This window comes from Gymnoscopelus braueri, assembly GCF_963280865.1.
Source record: "Gymnoscopelus braueri genome assembly, chromosome: 2".
Lineage (NCBI taxonomy): Eukaryota > Metazoa > Chordata > Actinopteri > Myctophiformes > Myctophidae > Gymnoscopelus > Gymnoscopelus braueri.
In genome coordinates, this window is record NC_137604.1 from 37,900,896 (window position 1) to 37,919,304 (window position 18,409).

Here is an 18,409-nt window from a genome sequence, read left to right on the forward strand (position 1 = left end):
CATGGGTGGAGGTGGAGGTGGAGGTGGCGGCTTTGGTGGCTACGGTACGGCTGATGGTGGTATGGACATGCACACTGGGACCAACGAGAAGGCCACCATGCAGAACCTCAACGTCCGCCTGGAGACGTACCTGGACAAGGTGCGCACCCTGGAGAAGGCCAACACAGAGTTGGAGCTGAAGATCAGGCAGTTCCTGGAGAGTAAGACCTCCCCCCATGCCCGCGACAACTCAGCCTTCGAAGTAACTATCGCAGACTTGCACGGAAAGGTATGACGTCACACGATCTACATCATAACTGAACTGGGTGTGATAAGGTATCATTTTTGCTTTGCAATGTCTTGGCAAATATTCTATGGTAGAATGCAATTTGACCATTTTATCATGTGTCAATGATTACTTCAAAGCATGCAGTGCTTTCTATCAATCTATCCTGCATTCATTAATGCAAAATGTGAATAATCCATTGTGCACTGCATATTTTATACATTATATGTGACCTTTTCATGTGATGACACGCTGTAGCTCTTTTAGATATATGCATAAAACAAGTCACTGCACCGGTTTGGTCCTAAGAGTGTGCGTTATGCATAATGCAATGTAAATCATGTTGCATTGCACTCTAGGCAACGTGTGAGTGATTGTGAAAGGTGCTATAGGAGTGTGAAGTACAGCTGACACTGTGGTCAGTAATGACTGTCACTTTGCAGTGTGAAGCAATTATATATAATTTAGTATGTGTCATTAGGGAAAGGTTGTGCCTGCTTTCTCACCCGCATCTTTCATTTTCCATTTCTTCATCAGATTCAGGATGTCACCACCGGCAACGCAGGCATCTATCTGGCCATCGACAATGCAAAACTGGCTTCAGATGACTTCAGAACCAAGTAAGCATCCCACCACAGGAGAGTGGTGGCAAATTCCCCAAACTTGGGATTTTTTTCCATGCCATAGTAGTCCTGACCTGTAGATCAATTCACTTCACAACATCCAACGCATAGACCTTTAAACACAGTATCTGTACGGAGTACTTGTAGATACAGAAATTTACAAGAATAATGTTCAAGTACAGTGTCACTGTACGCTTAAAAATATATAAATATTAAAAAAACATTTTCATGATTTTTCAAATATAACAGATCTATGAATCTGTAGCAGATCAGTATATCTGCTATTTTTGAATAGCCAAAGTATAAAATAATGGTTAAAGTGATTAATGACGGATGCTTTTAATGGGTTACATCTTCCTGGAGGGTTGAGCAGGCCTTGGTGTGTTGGAGGTTTGCTCTGATTGCTTATAGCTCCCTTTGACTTCTTTCTCTTATACCAGGTATGAGAATGAGCTGGCCATGCGTCAGTCAGTGGAGTCAGACATTGCTGGGCTGAAGAGGCTGCTGGACGAGCTGACCCTCGCCCGGTCAGACCTGGAGATGCAGATCGAGGGCCTGAGGGAGGAGCTCATCTTCCTCAAGAAAAACCACGAGGAGGTGGGTGCAGATAACAGGAACCCAAACCAAAGTGGTTGGGTCTCAATGGTTGTTTCATTGCAGTGTCAAAGAATGTCATGGGAATAGAAGTCTTTCACTTCTATTCTCTTTAGTGAGCTTGAAATGTCCACAACTGTATGTTATAGACAACCCATCACTCACCAAGCACTGTCCTGTTTTCCAATATAGGAGCTGGCAGCTCTGAGAACTCAGATGAGTGGTCAGATCAACGTTGAGGTGGACGCCTCTCCACAACAGGATCTGTCCCTGGTCATGGCTGAGATCAGAGAACAGTATGAGTCTGAGGCCGCCAAGAACCAGAAAAAGCTGGAGCAATGGCACCAGGCCAAGGTAAGAACTGGTGTCGGAAGCTGGGGAAAAATCCCATTATGAGGATGGTCGAGGGAATAGCCATAGATTTGCATCGTGCATAATCCAGAGTGGGTGGAGGAGCCCTGCAGTTATGCTGTTAGGCCTTGAGGAGATGTAACCATAAGAAAGTCATATTTTCTCAAGATTTTCGCCATGGTCTGGTTATACTGAATTCACTCATGTTTTCTCCACAGGTAGAAAATATCAATAAGGAGGTGGCTGTCCACACCGAGGTCCTCCAGACCTCCAAGTCAGAAGTGACTGAAATCCGTCGCACACTACAAGGCCTGGAGATTGAACTGCAGTCACAGCTCAGCATGGTTAGACCCAGACAATTCATTTTTTGGACAAGGTTTTTACTATAAGAGTACTCGTAATACTCCACTTTGTTAGATTCACTTTGAATATCATAAAGATAACCTTAGCAATAGAATTAATTTGCAAATCAAAGCTTTTTACTTACTAATCTGGTACAGTTACAGTAGTGCTTTCTTTGTTGAGAGTGAGACTGACAATGGGATAGCTGTAGGCACTAGCACTAATACAAGGAAGTGAAACAATGTCGAAAAGTGATTTGTCTTAGCTCTCTCGTATCTCTTAGCTCTCTTCCTGTTTTACTCTGCACCACCAGAAAGCGTCCATGGAGGGCACACTGGCAGAAACTGAAGGCCGCTACTCCATGCAGCTCCAAGGGCTCCAGAATCAGGTGAACAGCATGGAGGAACAGTTAGGGCACATCCGCAACGACATGGATCGCCAGGGACAAGAGTACAGAGAGCTGCTGGACCTCAAGACCAGGCTGGAGATGGAGATCGGAGAGTACAGGAGACTGATGGATGGAGAGGCCAGGTAAGGAAGGAGTGGTGGAGAGGGATGTAAGGGCAAAGGGAGAAAGGGAGGAGGAAAGGAAGAAAGAATCAAGAGAGATGGGTGATGAATGGAAGGTGGGATAGGAAGGGATGGAGGGAAAGGAGTGTTAAAATGACACGAAAGACAGTGTGGCATGCAGAGTGATTTTAGACGAGTGACACTGTCATCCGATGAAGCATAAACCAGGCTTAACTGTAAAGTCTGAGACCTGAAACTCTAAACACAAACCTATTCAGAATGTCCCAACATCTCAGTTCTGACAGAGATTAAAAAGCAGTGTTTTGACAACTTTATGACATTCTTTGAGTTGAATCACCCTGTCATAGGTTGCGTACAAATCTGACAGTATCCCCCCCCCCCCACCCCCTATTTCACAGCAGTGTCTCCAGTTCCAGCTCCAGCTCCACCACCAGAACCTCAAAGGTGGTCATCGTCACACAGGAAGTGGAGGACGGCAAGGTATTGTCCTCTTCCACCACCACCACCTCTACAGACTGAGCTGTGGCACACGGCACGGGGAGCATAACGGGGTGACACCCCCCCCCCCAGAGAGACGAGGAGAAGAAGTGCAATGACATCTGCATTCCACACTGTGAAAACCCATATGAAAGCAATAAAGAGGCTCTCAGTTTTTATGACATCACCCATCTTGTCCCCATCTTTGTCTTTGTCGATGATGACTCACATCGCATACCACAGTGACACACACACACACACACACACACACACACACACACACACACACACACACACACACACACACACACACACACACACACACACACACACACACACACACATACACACACACAGAAGGTTTCTGATGCCAATGAAGTATAAAGTTCAAGATATGATCTGTTTCAAGTTACTGTAATCAGAAAAGTATGCAGTAAATAATGGTGGACGGGCGGGGGCGGGGAGATATAAGTCACATGAGCTATAAGAACCGCAGGGGGTTATTTATTCTTAGCCTGGGATCCAGACTGATACGGAGCGAATCAGTCTGGATTCCAGGCTAATTTAGACTCAGGTTCTTTCCTGACTGAGTCAGTGATGCTCTAGGTTTACTTTATACCCACTGACTTTATTTTTTACATTAGTCCAGCAGTGTAGCCTGGCATGTTGGGTGACAATGATCATATTAGCTATGCTCTCACAATAGGCCTACTGTTAGAAACCAGTGCAGGAAGGTGGAGGAGGCGGAGAAGGAGGAGAATGACATGAATCTCAATCTCACATAACCAGATGAAGGTTAAGGTTGCAACATAATGGCATCAGTCCAACAGGGGAGTTTTATGGAGCCAAAGGTGTCATGGTTGATTTGTTTCACTGAATTATTCTCTCACGCTCATTTGCAGTAATTTGTTTCATACAGTAACAGCCCTGGGTTAACATAAATCAAATGTGCTAGCCACATTATTATTTTACTCATATATAGTAGCATATATAATTTAGACAGAGGAGTCACCTGTCCATGTCATGAACACCTCAGATATTTCTAGACCAGCTAGTAAAATCTAAACAGGTAAAGTACTGAAGTGACTAAACTCAATGGTACATCTGCAAAACTGAAGAAGACAGCGTAAATGTACGAGTGAAACTAGAAAAGTGTGCTTCTCGGAGCACAGGTCTCCACCAGGCCGGGTTGCTTACCCAGGGCCCACAAACTTTGGAAGGCAGTCATAGCCACTTGGAATATCTGAAGAATCTAACTTATACATCTTGATCTCATGACCCCGGAGATAATGTGTACCAGTTTGTGTGAGTTTTGGACAAAGTCTGTAGGAGTAGGAGAAAAAAGTGTGTTTTGAAGAAAACGCAAAATGCCAATCTGGCACATGTGTCCGGGGCCTACAGTATATGGAGAGTGAGAATTCAAGGAATCCAGTGACGCTGTTGTAGCGCCACCATGAGGCTGTTGTGAAAAATGTTGCCTACTGTGGAATGTGCAAAGTTTCACAGCAATCGGGAGCTGCTTTCATGATTTGTGGCATTTTATGCAAAACAGATACGTCTTACTCTTGATCACATGACTACAGAGATAAGGTGTACCGAATGGACCCTTCGCTAAACCCCACCCCAAGAGCGATTGTCCAATGCCAGCTTAGCAACCGTTGTTAGCCTGGCATAGGTCTGGCAAGCTTTCGTCACCTGCCATAGCTGTCAATGTTATATCGCCCACACACACACAATCATTTGCAACATAATGGCAAGAATAGGAATACCACGATAACGTATATGGTGACTATGAGCCACTTACCCAAACCCGTTGGAGGCTGCTTTTCCCAAGCTGAAATCTGCACTTAAACTGCAAGGCTTCATGGCTGTGTTGTTGAACACATACACAGCTTAACGTCGGGAAAGTTACACGACTCACTCGCCCAGGTGGTGTCAATAATAGGCTACTAATCACCGTAATCGTAACAAAATTCAGAATCACAGTGCTGCCTGTTTCGGATTCCGCACGTTAAAGTATATTAATTCATTTCTTCGTCTATTTATTAACTGCTACTGCAGTCCCTGCGGTACACTAAAACTCCTGTTACAGTCAAGGATCACCTTCAACCTGGTGTTTGCACTTTCTCCATTTACGGTCCGTACATCTAGATAAACATTCAGATTTTAAATATAAAGTGCTTACCCCATGGCCACGGATGTTACAATTATGCACGGGACTCTCAAAAGTACCCGTATATTCTGTATTGTTCAATGAAAAGCATTTTAATCCGATCAGTGGCCATTTTCTCATAATGTATTCGAGTGCAATACACCTACTAACCAATAGGGTCACTGCATTGAAAGCATATGGAGAAAATGGCCACTGATCAGATTAAAATGCTTTTTATTGAACAATACGGATGATACAGGTACTTCTGAGAGCCCGTATATACATGTAACATCCGTGGCCATGGGATAAGCATATATATTTGAAATATGAACGTTTATGTAGATGTACGGGCCATAAATGGAGAAAGTGCAAACGCCAGGTTGAAGTTCATCCATGACGGTCGTGACAGTCGACCGTCGTGTATCCATGGCTATTACGGTCACCAGAGATTTCGACCCAGGACAATTCGCCCAGCCGCGAATTTGAGTCAGCTCGACCCAAATTTACCGGGTCGAATTATCTGTGTAACCCCTAGAGGGTAGTAGAGTACAAGGTGACGGTGGTGAGGTCCTGAAGGTACAAGGTGACGGTGAGGTCCTGAGTATATTTAAGAGTAAATATTGTAAGCATGCTCCCCCAGTTGCATACTTTTTTGTAAAGAAGTTTTTTTGTAAACCTTCTTTTCTAAATGAAATAATAATGTATGCCTTACAGCTCCGCGGAGCTGCCGGCGGCGCCAGCTTTGGGAGTGTGCTGCGTTTGTGTAACGCAGTCCCCACCAATATTATTTACGATTCTGTGCCTATCGGTACATAACTCAGCAGGGCCGCTTCTCCCTACACGCACACTACGCAGGCTGCGTGGGGCCCCACCTACCCGCCAAGAGAAAAAAAAAAAAACCTTTTTTTTTTTTTTTTTAACGGACCCAATCCGCCCAGAACCGCGAAAAAAACGAACCCAACGAAAACGAAACCTCTGTAGTGGTGCGTGGTGCGCCGTGGTGTAGTGGTGAGGCCAAAATTGGTTCTGCCCGTTTCTCCTCAGTGGCTGGAGAAATTGATCTGAATTTGCTCACAGCCATTGACCATTACCATGTGCACCTAACAGCGAAGCCCGTTTTCCGATTACACAACATCTCAGCTGTTTATTAGCGTTTCTGTGTTCGCTGGCTCCCGGGTTGCCAGATCATGTGCGCATATCCTCCCACGGGTATGGTCTAGTATTTCAAAATAAATGAAAGGAAAAAAAATACATGTATTTATGTGTTTGTTTATTTCCAAATGTATTTATTTCCCTATTTATTTATTTATTTATGTATTTCCTCACCTATTTCTATATTTCTTCATAATGAGGGGGCGTGGCTTGACTGTTCAGGTATTAGCAATCAAACCCAGAGTGATCAAACCCACACTGTGATGAGATTTGAGTGTCCCTTTTCACAAAGACCGGAAGTGTTCAGTTGAAATTGTAAAATTGTATATTATTTTGGCAACTCTGCTTGTTGTGTTGCATGATATATGATAAAATGACAATGATAACAGCACATACGGTATGTAAAATATAATAAGTAAATACATATACACCTTTATCTACATAGAAAAGAGGAAGAATTCAACTTATTTCATTTACCTATTTAACCATTAATCATCATCATCATCATCATCTTCACCACAAACATACTGCAGTGGCTCAGGAGACAGAGGCCACCTTGGAAATGGAAGGTCCCCCCATTCTATCCCGGGAGAGCTAAATGCCATGGTGACAAAATAAAATATTGTCCGGGGGCTGCTGAAATAGCGATAAATCTGTGCCAAAATGCCCCTCACCCCGCTGATGAAGCAGTCACTTCTGGATTTGAACCCACGACCTTGGGAACATGTAGCGAGCTTCTTAACTTTTTCCAGTCACTAAAAAAAAGCCTGGGTTTCCGAGGCTACTATATGTCTACATGACATCAAAATGTGGATGAACAATAACTTTCTCACTCTTAACGAAAATAAAACTGAAATCATACTATTTGGCCATGAGACTATCCCACCCTGCAATATCCCTTATATCCGCCCATCTGCCAAAAACCTTGGTGTAACCCTTGATAGTGCATTCAAATTTACTCAATATATCAGCTCTGTGGTTAAAACTAGCTTTTTTCAGTTAAGGCTTCTGGCCAAGATTAAGCCTTATCTCCCTCGCCACCAACTGGAGATGGCTATCCATGCCTTCATTTCATCAAGACTAGATTACTGCAACTCTCTATATACCGGCATAGACCATACATCACTCAGACGCCTTCAACTCGTACAAAATGCTGCTGCCCGCCTTCTCACAGGTACAAGAAGACGCGAGCACATTACCCCTGTCCTTGCCTCTCTACACTGGCTCCCCGTAAATTTTAGAATTGATTTTAAGGTGTATTTATTCATATACAAATCATTAAACGGTCTGGCTCCATCCTACCTCTCCGCACTTGTGAAACCCTATGTCCCAGCTAGGGAATTGAGGTCTGCCGACAAATTTTTGCTGGAGGTTCCAACCCGAAAATTCAAAAAGACCAGGGGTGACCGCTCTTTCACGGCCACAGCCCCGCGACTCTGGAACAGCCTGCCCCTCCACATCCGATCCCCCCAATTGATCAGGGTTTTTAAGGCAAAACTCAAAACCCATCTTTTTTCCCTCGCTTTTAATAGCATTTAATTACATCTTTTGCTTTTATCTTTCCTAAATCATGTTTCTCCTTGCCTATTCATAATTATGTCTATGTACGTATTTAGCCTATTTGTAATGACTATTTATACATATTCTCCTCCACTCTTTTATGTTGTCTTTTAAAGTGTCTTTGTTGCTCTGAAATGTTTTGTGAACTTGCTCTGTTGCGTGCTATATAAATAAAGTTTGATTTGATTTGATTTGATTTAACACAGTGTGAGCCACCAATGCCATGCTTCTTGTTTCATCACACTTTTCCTTGTGCTAAGTGTTATTAAGGATGCTAGTCTTCAAAACATGCTTGGCAGTAAAGACTCGGCCACCTTTGGCAGGATTTGAACCCAGGACTTCGGAACATGAACGCTGCGAGCCACCATTCTCATCACATCTGACCCTCAACACTGGAGCACCCCAGGGATGCATGCTAAGCCCTCTCATCTGCTCCCTACACGCATGATTGACTGCACAGCCACACAAGACTCCAACACCATCAAGTATGCAGACGACACAACAGTGTCGGATTGTCAACAATGACAAGTCTACCTATAGAGATGAGAAGAACTCACTGGCACTCTGGTGCTGGGAAAACAACCTTGCCCTCAATGACAAGACCAAGGAGCTGATCGTGGACTTCAGGAGGCCGCAGAGAGATCATGAGAGATCATCGATGGATAAGGATAATTCCTTTAACAGGTCCGTTCATGAAAGTCCTTGCGGTCTTGTTTCCAATGAGGGCCTGTGAGCAATTTGGGGTTAAGAGTCTTGCTCAGGGACAAATTTAATTTCATCGACACATTTGCTGGCCTGGCCTGGAATCGTACCTGGGGCAGCCAGGGCCTCTGGCTCCCTAGGCAGGCTCACTAACCACTCAGCTATGGCCGCCCCTCATGGAGCTGGAGCTGCAGTGGAAAGGGTCAGTGAGGTCAAGTTCCTCGGTGTACACATCGAGGAGAAGCTACGTGAGGAGAAAGGCTCAGCAGTGACTGTACTGGCTTTGCCGCCTGAAGAAGTTCGGAGTAGGACCCTGCATCCTCAGGCTGTACTAAAACTGCTCAGTTGAAGGCGTTCTATCTGGTTTGGAAACTGTACTGCCCGAGAAAAGAAAAACCTACAGCGAGTGGTGCGTGCGGTCGGCAGAGTGCATAATGGGAGGCGAGCTTCCCATGCTCCAGGAACTGTACAAGAGGCGGTGCAGTCAAAGCCCAGCGCATCATCAAGGACAAGCACCACCACATCCACAAACTGTTCAAACCCCTACAACAACTGCGGCCAGGCAAGGATGCCTACCGCAGTATCAAGGGCAACACCACCAGGTTCATGAACAGCTTCCACCCGGCTACAACTGGCTTCCAAAGTTTGTGGTTTTTCAAGGGTTTTCAAGTTTAGACCAGTTTGGTTTAATTACTATAGAGATGCTGTGTACCGATTTGCGTGATGTTTGGACAAAATCTGTAGGAGCAATATCAATTTTTTTTTAGCAAAAATCTACCTCCTGGTGGCGCTATAACAGGCCGATCTGAAAAATTTGGGGCAGAAGTTCTGCTCTGGCATCCAGGGAGTGTGTGTGCACAGTTTCGCTGCCAACGGACGGACGGCCTGGCGGAGACAATCACACATTGAGGGGCCTCTACACAATGCAGAGCCAATTTCAACTCCACCCATAGGGGGCACCAGAAATTATGCAAATGTCACTGTTTGCAACCCCCCCCCCAAACACACACACACACCAAATGTGACAATGTAAGTCAACCAGAGTTAGATACTCCATACCATTTGCCCATAGTTGCCTTCACAAATTTGTGGGCAGAACCTTTTTCTTCCAAAAAACACCTTATAGCATGAAAGCAGCGTCCAATCATACCCTAAATGGAATTGCATGTTGAGCACTGTTTCCGAAACAATGGGTCAAGACCCATTTATGGGTTGCGGACCCATTTTTACGGGTCGCAAGTAAATATCAGTTTTTTAATATTCCTTTTTTTCAGCACGTCATGTCTGTGAGCTTGCACATCACTATTTTCACTGGTTTGGGTCCCGGGGAAAATGTCTCTTTTGGATCTCTTCGGGAACCACTGCTATAGAGCATACTTCAACTGCTGCACCTCATGACTGACCCTGGGTAGGCAACCAGGCCTGGCAGGGATGTGCGCACTTTTCTAGCTGTTAATTTGAACACTATTATTGAACACTTTCATCTGTAAGATGGTGCCATACAGAATACACTTGGAGAAAGAGCAAGAGAAAAGGCTGGCAAAAAATTGCCAGACTTTTTAACAGCAGTTAATTTTATTTCAGATTTTTACTCAAGTGGTAATCTAACGTGTCTGTGAGCTATCTGTTACTCAAGTGTGGCTTTCAGGTATATTTTTTTCCACCACTGCCTGTCAGTCCATTATATGCAGGCTCATAAAGGAGTTAACATCACACAGGTCTGATTTAAGTGAATGAACTTTATTGATTATTGATGATGTCATCAATTTAGTCTGAGATGTCATCGATTTAGTCTGAGACCTCATCCACATCCACGTCCACTGTCTGGCTGCTCTGGATTTAGTCTGAGACCTCATCCACATCCACGTCCACTGTCTGGCTGCTCTCCACCACCCTTCCATCAATAACAGTCTGTACCACGGTGATCGTCTTGGTAACCACTACAAAACAAAACAGAAAAACAACAACAAATGAGCATCTCAGAAATATAAATATAAATATGACTAATGTATATGTTAGAACGTTCTTGGGGAATATTCAGAGGGAAAGATGTGGCTTACCTTGCTTTGTGCTGTTGATGAGGGAGAAGAAGCAAAAAATGAAGTTAGTATTTATTTGTTTTTAATTTCACTTTCAAATTTTAACAAGATAATCAGCACTCACTGAGTTCTACTCCCTCACTCTCCATCAACTCCATCAACTCATTGTTCTTTTTCTTTCACATCTCTCTCTCTGTCTCTCTCTCGCTTTCTCTCTCTCACTTTCTCTTTCTATCTCTCTCCTCACCTTTCATCTTCTCCATCCAGCAGCCTCCTGTACTCTGCAATCTCCCTCTCCAGCCGTGTCTTGAGGTCCAGCAGCTGGTCGTAGTCCCGTTTGTTGTTGGAGATGTTGCCGTGGAGCTGGGACAGCTGCGTCTCCAGGCTGGTCACCATGGCCTGGAGCCCTGCCAGTTGGTTTGCGTAGCGTTCCTGTGTCTCCATCAGCGTCTCTTCCAGTGATCCTTTCTGTTGGTGGAGGGTGGATGATGGAGGGTGAGTGTGTTGTGATGGTTCACCTTTTGTTAAGCACTGTGCAACTTAATGAAAGTCAACTAAAACTATCAATCGATCAATCGTTCAATCGATCAATCGATCAATCGATCAATCGATCAATCGATCAATCGATCAATCGATCAATCGATTATTATCAAATCACAATGTGACTATTAGTTCACAAACTGAACTAAGCCACAATTAGTCTTTACTATTATTATCTAATAGCCTAATGGTTTAGTAGTAGAAGTTAGTAGTAGTGGTATAAAGTAAATAAAATGAATACATTATGACCTACACATTGTAATGGATAAATATTACTGAATACTGATACCAGTAATGGTTAGTGATATTACAAGCAGTAGGCTAGTTGCAGTAGGTAGAGTATAATGTTTTTCTCTTTATGGACATACCATGCTTAGGTGTGACTGCAGTTCAATCTGGAGCCTCTGGAGGGTGCTCTTCAACTCCTTCATCTCTGAGCGAGTCTCAACCAGAGTGGTAGAGCAGATGGTCACGTCCTTCTCCACTGCTGTAATCTGAAAATGCAAGAAAAGAACACCCACAATATATCAAATTGAATCCGTCCAAGAGTTGCATCACAGAGTTAAGTAAACAAATATATTTCAACATTTACAAAAATAATCTAAAGAAAGATGTTTTGGGAATGGGACAAAATATACTTAACATACCTTGGTCTGATACCAGGACTCCAGTTCCCTGCGGTTCTTGGCGATGGCTCCTTCGTAGTGCTCTCTAATCTCAGACATGGTCTGGTTCAGGTCCATAGAGGGACAGGCGTCCACCTCCACATTCACCTGGCCTTGCATCTGACTCCTCATCATGATCAGCTCCTGCAAGGGGCAAAAGGCAAAAACCCTGGTTTAAATTGTTGCTTATTGAAATTACCACTGCAAAAAACACTCAATGCAAGTTGCTGGTACAGGTGGAGAGTGTGTGTGTGTGTGTGTGTGTGTGTGTGTGTGTGTGTGTGTGTGTGTGTGTGTGTGTGTGTGTGTGTGTGTGTGTGTGTGTGTGTGTGTGTGTGCGCGTGCGTGTGCGCGCGCGTGTGTGTGTGTGTGTGTGTGTGCATGTGCATGTGTGCATGCGTGTGGCACCCAAGGGCAGCTATGACCTAATGGGGAAAAAAGAATAATATGTGGAAGTATGGAGGGGAGGAAGAGGGAAGAGAGACAATGTTGTTTTTGATATAAAATATTTTCCATTAAATTAATCCCCAGGGTGACATGAGCAGAGGTCAGCCAGAGGTTATCTCACATAAAGAGGCTGTAATATTACACTATGACAAATCCTGACATCCTGATCTGAAGGCCATTATTGCTCTGCCCATTGTGCTCCATACAAAGTAATTCATTTTGCTGTGTACCGTTTTTTTGTACTGGTGGAAAAAAGTGTCTGGCCAAATGCCTAAAATGTAAAAATGATAACATCCATATAGTGTACATGTGTTTTCCTGTAAAAGGTTAGCCATTCTCGTGTGAACAGGCCACACCTCTACATATTGACAAATTGTGACATCCTGTATCAATAAAAAACAATCTGGTGATCAATGTTGCTGCAATTACACTGAGTCTGATCTAAGACATAGGTGTGTCTATGAGTAAAAGGTAAGCACCCACACAAAGAAAGCACTTCAGTAAAGCCTGACAAATGGGGACATAGCTGTCATCCAATGAATACCTGCTCTGCTAGGTTTTAGGAAGATGGATGGCGTTTACCATGGAGCTATGAATCAAATACTAATCCTACACCATTATGTTGTAGACACAATACACATACTTTCACCATGCCCCATAGAAAACATGGGTGTGGTTCTGGGGGTCTGTATGTAGGAGTTGTCAGCAGAGGTGAGGGGGCATTTCTAACTCTTGGCTGGTGAATGTTGAATGAAGAGACTTGAATAAAAAACTTGTGCTTTACCTCTTGATGGTTCCTCTTGAGCATAATAAGCTCGTCTTTCAGGCCTTCATACTGGTTCTCCAGGTCCATACGGGCCAGGTTCATGTCATCCAGCACCTTCCTCAGCCCATTGATGTCTGCCTCCACAGCCATCCTCATGGCCATCTCATTCTCATACCTGGAGAACACGGGGAACACCACTCATCAGAGACGTGACACGATTCATTGGCTTTTTCATGACACTTCCAGAAGGGTTGAGAGGGCAAAGGTGAAGTGTCAAAGGTTGTGGTTCGTTGTTAAGATTAGAAGCTGACAGCTACGTATGATTTCACACCGATGCAGATGTGAAGTTCCACACAAGTGGCACATTGGGTTAAAGAGGCACTCGCTTATACTGTAGACACCAATGGGCCTCTATATCTTTACTCGCATATGAGTGACAATACACTTTGTAACACACGTGCATGTGTTTGCAAGTACACACACACGCCTCTAACAAACCCATACAATATACACCCACGACACGTGCCACGTCACTCACTTCATCTTGAAGTCATCAGCAGCCAGCTTGGCGTTGTCAATGTCCAGGATGGTTTTGGCATTGCTCCTAGAGGCCACATGGATCTGAGGAGAGAAGAAAGGCAAAGGATGAAGAATGTTTCAGTCATTGGTCAAGAATATAAGACCTCTGATTGTATGTACCACAAGTATCCTGTCCTTTCTGTGTCTCCTCTATGGTGTTAGAATAGGAGAGGCTAAAAAGCAGGGTTGACAAAATGTCATTGATTTCCCCCCTCCACTCCAGTCAGTGGTACAAGCCGCCCCATTCTGTGGCGAAAAATTCCCCGTTAAATCGGGATAATGGACCTGCGCCGCCCCAATAGGTTATTCTAGCACCTGCTCTACCCGTCACCATTATGCCGACGCCGTTATTTGCGCGTGGAGGTGGCTGCTATATCCCCCACATTGAAATTCTCAACCCACACATGGGTACGGCTTGGGGAGGGGGGATAGTGGATTCTAAAAGCACCCGCTGGTTTATAAAATCACCCGTCAAGTGCACACAGACACTACAATGGCTTTGTGCGTTGGACCATGAGCCATGTTGCCAGCCTTGGCGAGAAATAAGCAACTGCAGTCCGCTGGTCTATGAAAACAAAAAGAAGCTAACTATAAGGCCACATGAGCACTTCAAACTACTAACTAGAGCTTTCATATCCCCTAAATATTTCAGCCCGGCTCGACTAATAATTGACAAATTAGACCCAGCCTAGCCCGTCAGTCATTTTTCTAAAGAAGCCTTATTTCTCATTAAATCTTGGTAATTCGTTAACTCTTCCAACAGTCTATATTTTATTTAAAAAACAGCTTGGAGCAAATAGGGCTATATAAATATATACACTGCCCTATAACCATTTTAAAAATGATGATGGTATATGTTTCATAGAATAACCGTAATCATTTTTGCAATGGAGAAATCACATCCAATTATACCTTCTAGGCTACTGCCCGGCCCGCTGCCTGTGTGGTCTCATCTGAAGAAATAATCCAACAGGTGAAAAAGACATGAAGAAAGCTCAATAGTCTGAAGATGTCATATGGTTTAAACTTTAAAGGGGGCTCCCTCTGCTGCTGCGTCATGACAAGACAGCTGAGTGATTTGACCTATATTGCGTTGCGCTGCCCTGTTGATTAATTATTTGGCATCAGCTGTGCAAGAATATATAACTATTTTAAATGGCTTTCATATACTCTTGGGGATCTGACTAATATGACAAGTTGCTTATTGTGAACACAATAGCCTACGCTACAAATTAATTAATATGTGAATTTATTTGGATGTAAAAAAAACGTAGACCCGACTCAGCCGGTGCCGACGGGCCGGGTCGGGTCCCGTTGGGTTTGGGCTAAAATCTATAAGCACTTACATTTTTTATAAGATGATCGGATCATAGTGTGATTTACATTTTGGCTGCTGTCTCATTAAACCCATGCTGTGAATATTATATTATAGCCTATATTATATATATTAGCCTATATTATTATTATATTCCCCGCGTAAACGCTACGTTCATGACCCCCCAAAATAACCATATTTGAACTGGGGACCCCCCCATTTTGTTTGACTCGGTTCCACAGATAAATATTGTGAAAATAGCAGATCTACAAGCTCGCCAGGCGTTGGGTGCTCCATTGTGGTCTCGACCCACAGGTTGAGAACCACTGCATTAAAAGCTCCAAGCAAGTTACATGTCTAGTATGTTGTTGACCACGTAATGTAATATTTTTGGTTTAGTGTTAGGCTTCTCCGTGGCGCGCGCGCCTCATTGCATGCTGTCCAAAATAACAGATCTGTAAGCTATCGACAGACATGACGCAGCGCCGTTGATAGCTTGGATGTCTGTTATTTTGGGTAGGCGACGCACATACGCATCGCAGCAATGTGTCTGGGTTTGAGAGGCTTTGATTGATGTAAACTTAAAGTTTAGCTCTGTTCGGGATTACTGAACAAAGGTGGATGATGAAAGATAACGGGGACAATATGGATGTAAGTTAACTGCGTCACTTCAGAGGAAACTATGGAGCTACTACAGAGATGTTTACACACCCCTGGAATCCATTAGAATGATGGAAATAGAACAATACAGCCAACGTGAGTACATAGGCTATATACCTTTCCTAAAACGGTCCAATTTATTATACCCATGTGCTACTGTTTGTCTGTGTACCACGTAGGAGCGTTGTCGCAACATGATGTAATTAATTATTTGGGAGCAGCCTGTGTGTACCAATAGTACTGTAGGCTATACATATTTTAAATGGCTTTCATATACTATTCCGGATCTGACTAATATGACAAGCTTATTGTGAACACAATAGGCTACAAATTAATATAAAAATGTATTTGGATAAAATAAAATAAAAGAAGGAAAACAAGCCCAATGTGGCTTATAATAATCAGACCAGGCAACAGTGCAGACAGGTAGATAGGCTAGAGCATATATTGGATCGGGATGACGGCTAGCGCAGTCTTCTCTTAAAGGCAATGGCTTCTGGCATGGTGATTGGTTTTATCATTGTAACGCCCAAACCACACCTATGCATAATGTAACGGGTAGCTCAGGTGTTTGGCGGGTCACGGGGGTGCCATAGAATACCGAATTTTGCGGGGAAACGCCTCTTGCCTAGTCCGAAATCCCTAATTAGTGGTTTGTTCAAATGTCCCTGGGAATAGGGGTGTCCCAGCCACTCATGGTGGTATAGCTACATCTACAGGATGATTTTTCAGCTAGTTGATAGATGCACAGATGGAATGCAGCCTAGCCTTGTATGACAACTATGAGACAGGAACACATGAGCTCAGGGTGATAGATTTATTAAGTACTGACTGCAGCAGCAGCAGAATTAAAGTTTCACTGAGGAAATGTTTCAGGATTCAAACACTTGAAACACTCTTCCTCTTAACAAATAAGAAAGTGTGCAAAGTGCCCCTTTGGGCCTTTGCTTTTGGGCCTAGAAATCTTTTTTAAACATAACCTTTGGATTGTTATGGCTGGCAGCCTGTACCTTAAGGAAATTCGGAACAGGATAAAGAAGCATAACTGGTCTCTTCTCTTCCCACACTTCCTCTAGAAACAAACTGGTCAAACTACTGAGGAGTAGGATGTCTGAGCACTACATGGTCTCCAACAATGAAAAATGTTCCACTTAAGCACCTTGAAAATACAAAGTAAATAATTTGTGCCGGTTTATTACCACCCACCCATATACTACACACGCACACGCACACGCACACACACACACACACACACACACACACACACACACACACACACACACACACACACACACACACACACCTTGTTCTTCAGGTCATCGATGGTGACGAAGTAGGCTGAGTAGTCGTGGCTGATGACAGTCTTATTCTGGTACCACTCTCTGATCTGCTTGTCCAGCTTCTCGTTCTCCTTCTCCAGGGAGCGCACCTTCTCCAGGTAGGTGGCCAGGCGGTCATTCAGGTTAATCAGGGTGGCCTTCTCGTTGGCACCAGTGTGAAGGTCCAGGCCGTCGGTCAGGTTGAAGCCTCCTGTGGAGTAGGAGGACTGAGAGCTGAAATTAGAGGGCGCCTGGGCCGAGGAGATGCGGGTCCCACGTCCTCCCGCTCCCCCATACACACTGAGGGTACGCTGGCCATAGGATCTGCTGCTGAAAGACATGGTGAGAGGATCTCGGTGGGATCTAGAAGGATGGTAGGAGAGAGCAGGTAGCCTGTTAGATCAGCAGTGGAGAGCATCATGCTCGGGCACCCAGGTTATATACACCTTGTACGCACAAAAAAGTGGGTTGGGCTGGGGTGGAGGGGCGGAGGGTGGTGTGCTGTTGATGGATAGTGGAAGAATGTGGCCTCTGTCTGTCACACACACACACACACACACACACACACACACACACACACACACACACACACACACACACACACACACACACACACACACACACACACACACACACACACACACACACACGTGAGGTGTGGCACAGTAGATGGACAGGGGGGGGGTCTTTTACAGGTGCAACCTGTGCTTCAACATTTCACTGGTTTTCGAGGAACGGACATTCCCAGAATACCCCCTCCTCCCTCTTCATTGTGTTAATTGGAGGCTTTATTCAATGTTCCTTGGCATGGCAGCGTGTCTGGCTGGAAATGTGTGCACAACATAAAGTACACGGACACACACATGTACATACGAACCCCTTGCTCTCCAGCCCTCACACCTTAAACAGCTAAGAGCAGCGGGTCTGTAAAACATTCACTAAACTAATTGTTCACACCAGTGACAAAAATGACACATGCCAGATACAATTTCAGTTCACCTCATTGAAACTTCGGTTTAAGGGTAAGGTATTTCTAAAGATAGCCCAGGTTATTGGTATAACCATCAAATCCACATAGCCTTACTTCAAACTGTGGCCTTTAAATTTAATATTGTCTTAATTGTCTTCTTACAAATTACATTATTTGCATGTTTTACTCTACATAAGTTGTTTCAAGCAGGAGGCTTATCAGGGCAGTAACAAACAGACAAAAAGGGCTTTAGTTTTTGAGATACCCCTGCCGGAGGTAGGACCAAACACAACATTGTTTTCCCTCATCTATAATATATGAAATGGATTCTTGTATAAAAAATATTTTACCGCAAAAGTG

General features: G+C 44.1%; 2 protein-coding genes across 4 annotated transcripts in view; one reads left to right on the plus strand and one right to left on the minus strand.

Annotated features, from left to right (window-relative positions):
- The window catches only part of krt15 (keratin 15), a 3,706-nt gene extending 336 nt beyond the window's left edge, over positions 1 to 3,370 (plus strand). The window contains exons 1-7 of one of the 2 annotated variants that reach the window (XM_080456459.1): positions 1 to 268; positions 803 to 885; positions 1,329 to 1,485; positions 1,675 to 1,836; positions 2,052 to 2,177; positions 2,489 to 2,706; positions 3,105 to 3,370. The exon at positions 1 to 268 is cut by the window's left edge and continues 336 nt beyond it. In XM_080456459.1, coding sequence (XP_080312585.1) covers positions 1 to 268; positions 803 to 885; positions 1,329 to 1,485; positions 1,675 to 1,836; positions 2,052 to 2,177; positions 2,489 to 2,706; positions 3,105 to 3,225 — 1,135 coding nt within the window. In that variant the 3' untranslated portion in view covers positions 3,226 to 3,370. The remainder of the gene's footprint in view (positions 269 to 802; positions 886 to 1,328; positions 1,486 to 1,674; positions 1,837 to 2,051; positions 2,178 to 2,488; positions 2,707 to 3,104) is intronic. The other variant, XM_080456460.1, reaches the window with a different exon arrangement.
- Positions 3,371 to 10,470: 7,100 nt separating this feature from the next.
- On the minus strand, positions 10,471 to 17,503 carry krt98 (keratin 98). 2 transcript variants are annotated; one of them, XM_080456500.1, is made up of 8 exons: positions 17,064 to 17,503; positions 13,745 to 13,827; positions 13,225 to 13,381; positions 11,976 to 12,137; positions 11,697 to 11,822; positions 11,036 to 11,256; positions 10,810 to 10,820; positions 10,471 to 10,689 (listed from the first exon to the last, which is right to left on the minus strand). In XM_080456500.1, exons 1-8 carry the CDS (start codon positions 17,418 to 17,420, stop codon positions 10,589 to 10,591), a joined length of 1,218 nt encoding a protein of 405 aa, XP_080312626.1. In that variant the 5' UTR covers positions 17,421 to 17,503; the 3' UTR covers positions 10,471 to 10,588. The 2 variants fall into 2 exon arrangements, with proteins under 2 accessions (XP_080312626.1, XP_080312627.1); XM_080456501.1 differs by lacking the exon at positions 10,810 to 10,820.
- Positions 17,504 to 18,409: the final 906 nt, after the last annotated feature.

What these genes read in the sequence shown, in the direction of transcription:
- krt98 (XM_080456500.1), bottom strand. Translation starts at nt 17,420, where the DNA reads ATGTCTTTCAGCAGCAGATCCTATGGCCAGCGTACCCTCAGTGTGTAT. An exon ending in AGTCCTGGTATCAGACCAAG is followed by an intron (nt 11,823 to 11,975) that starts GTATGTTAAGTA and finishes TTGCATTTTCAG; the next exon opens with ATTACAGCAGTGGAGAAGGA. An exon ending in TGCAGTCACACCTAAGCATG is followed by an intron (nt 11,257 to 11,696) that starts GTATGTCCATAA and finishes CTCCACCAACAG; the next exon opens with AAAGGATCACTGGAAGAGAC.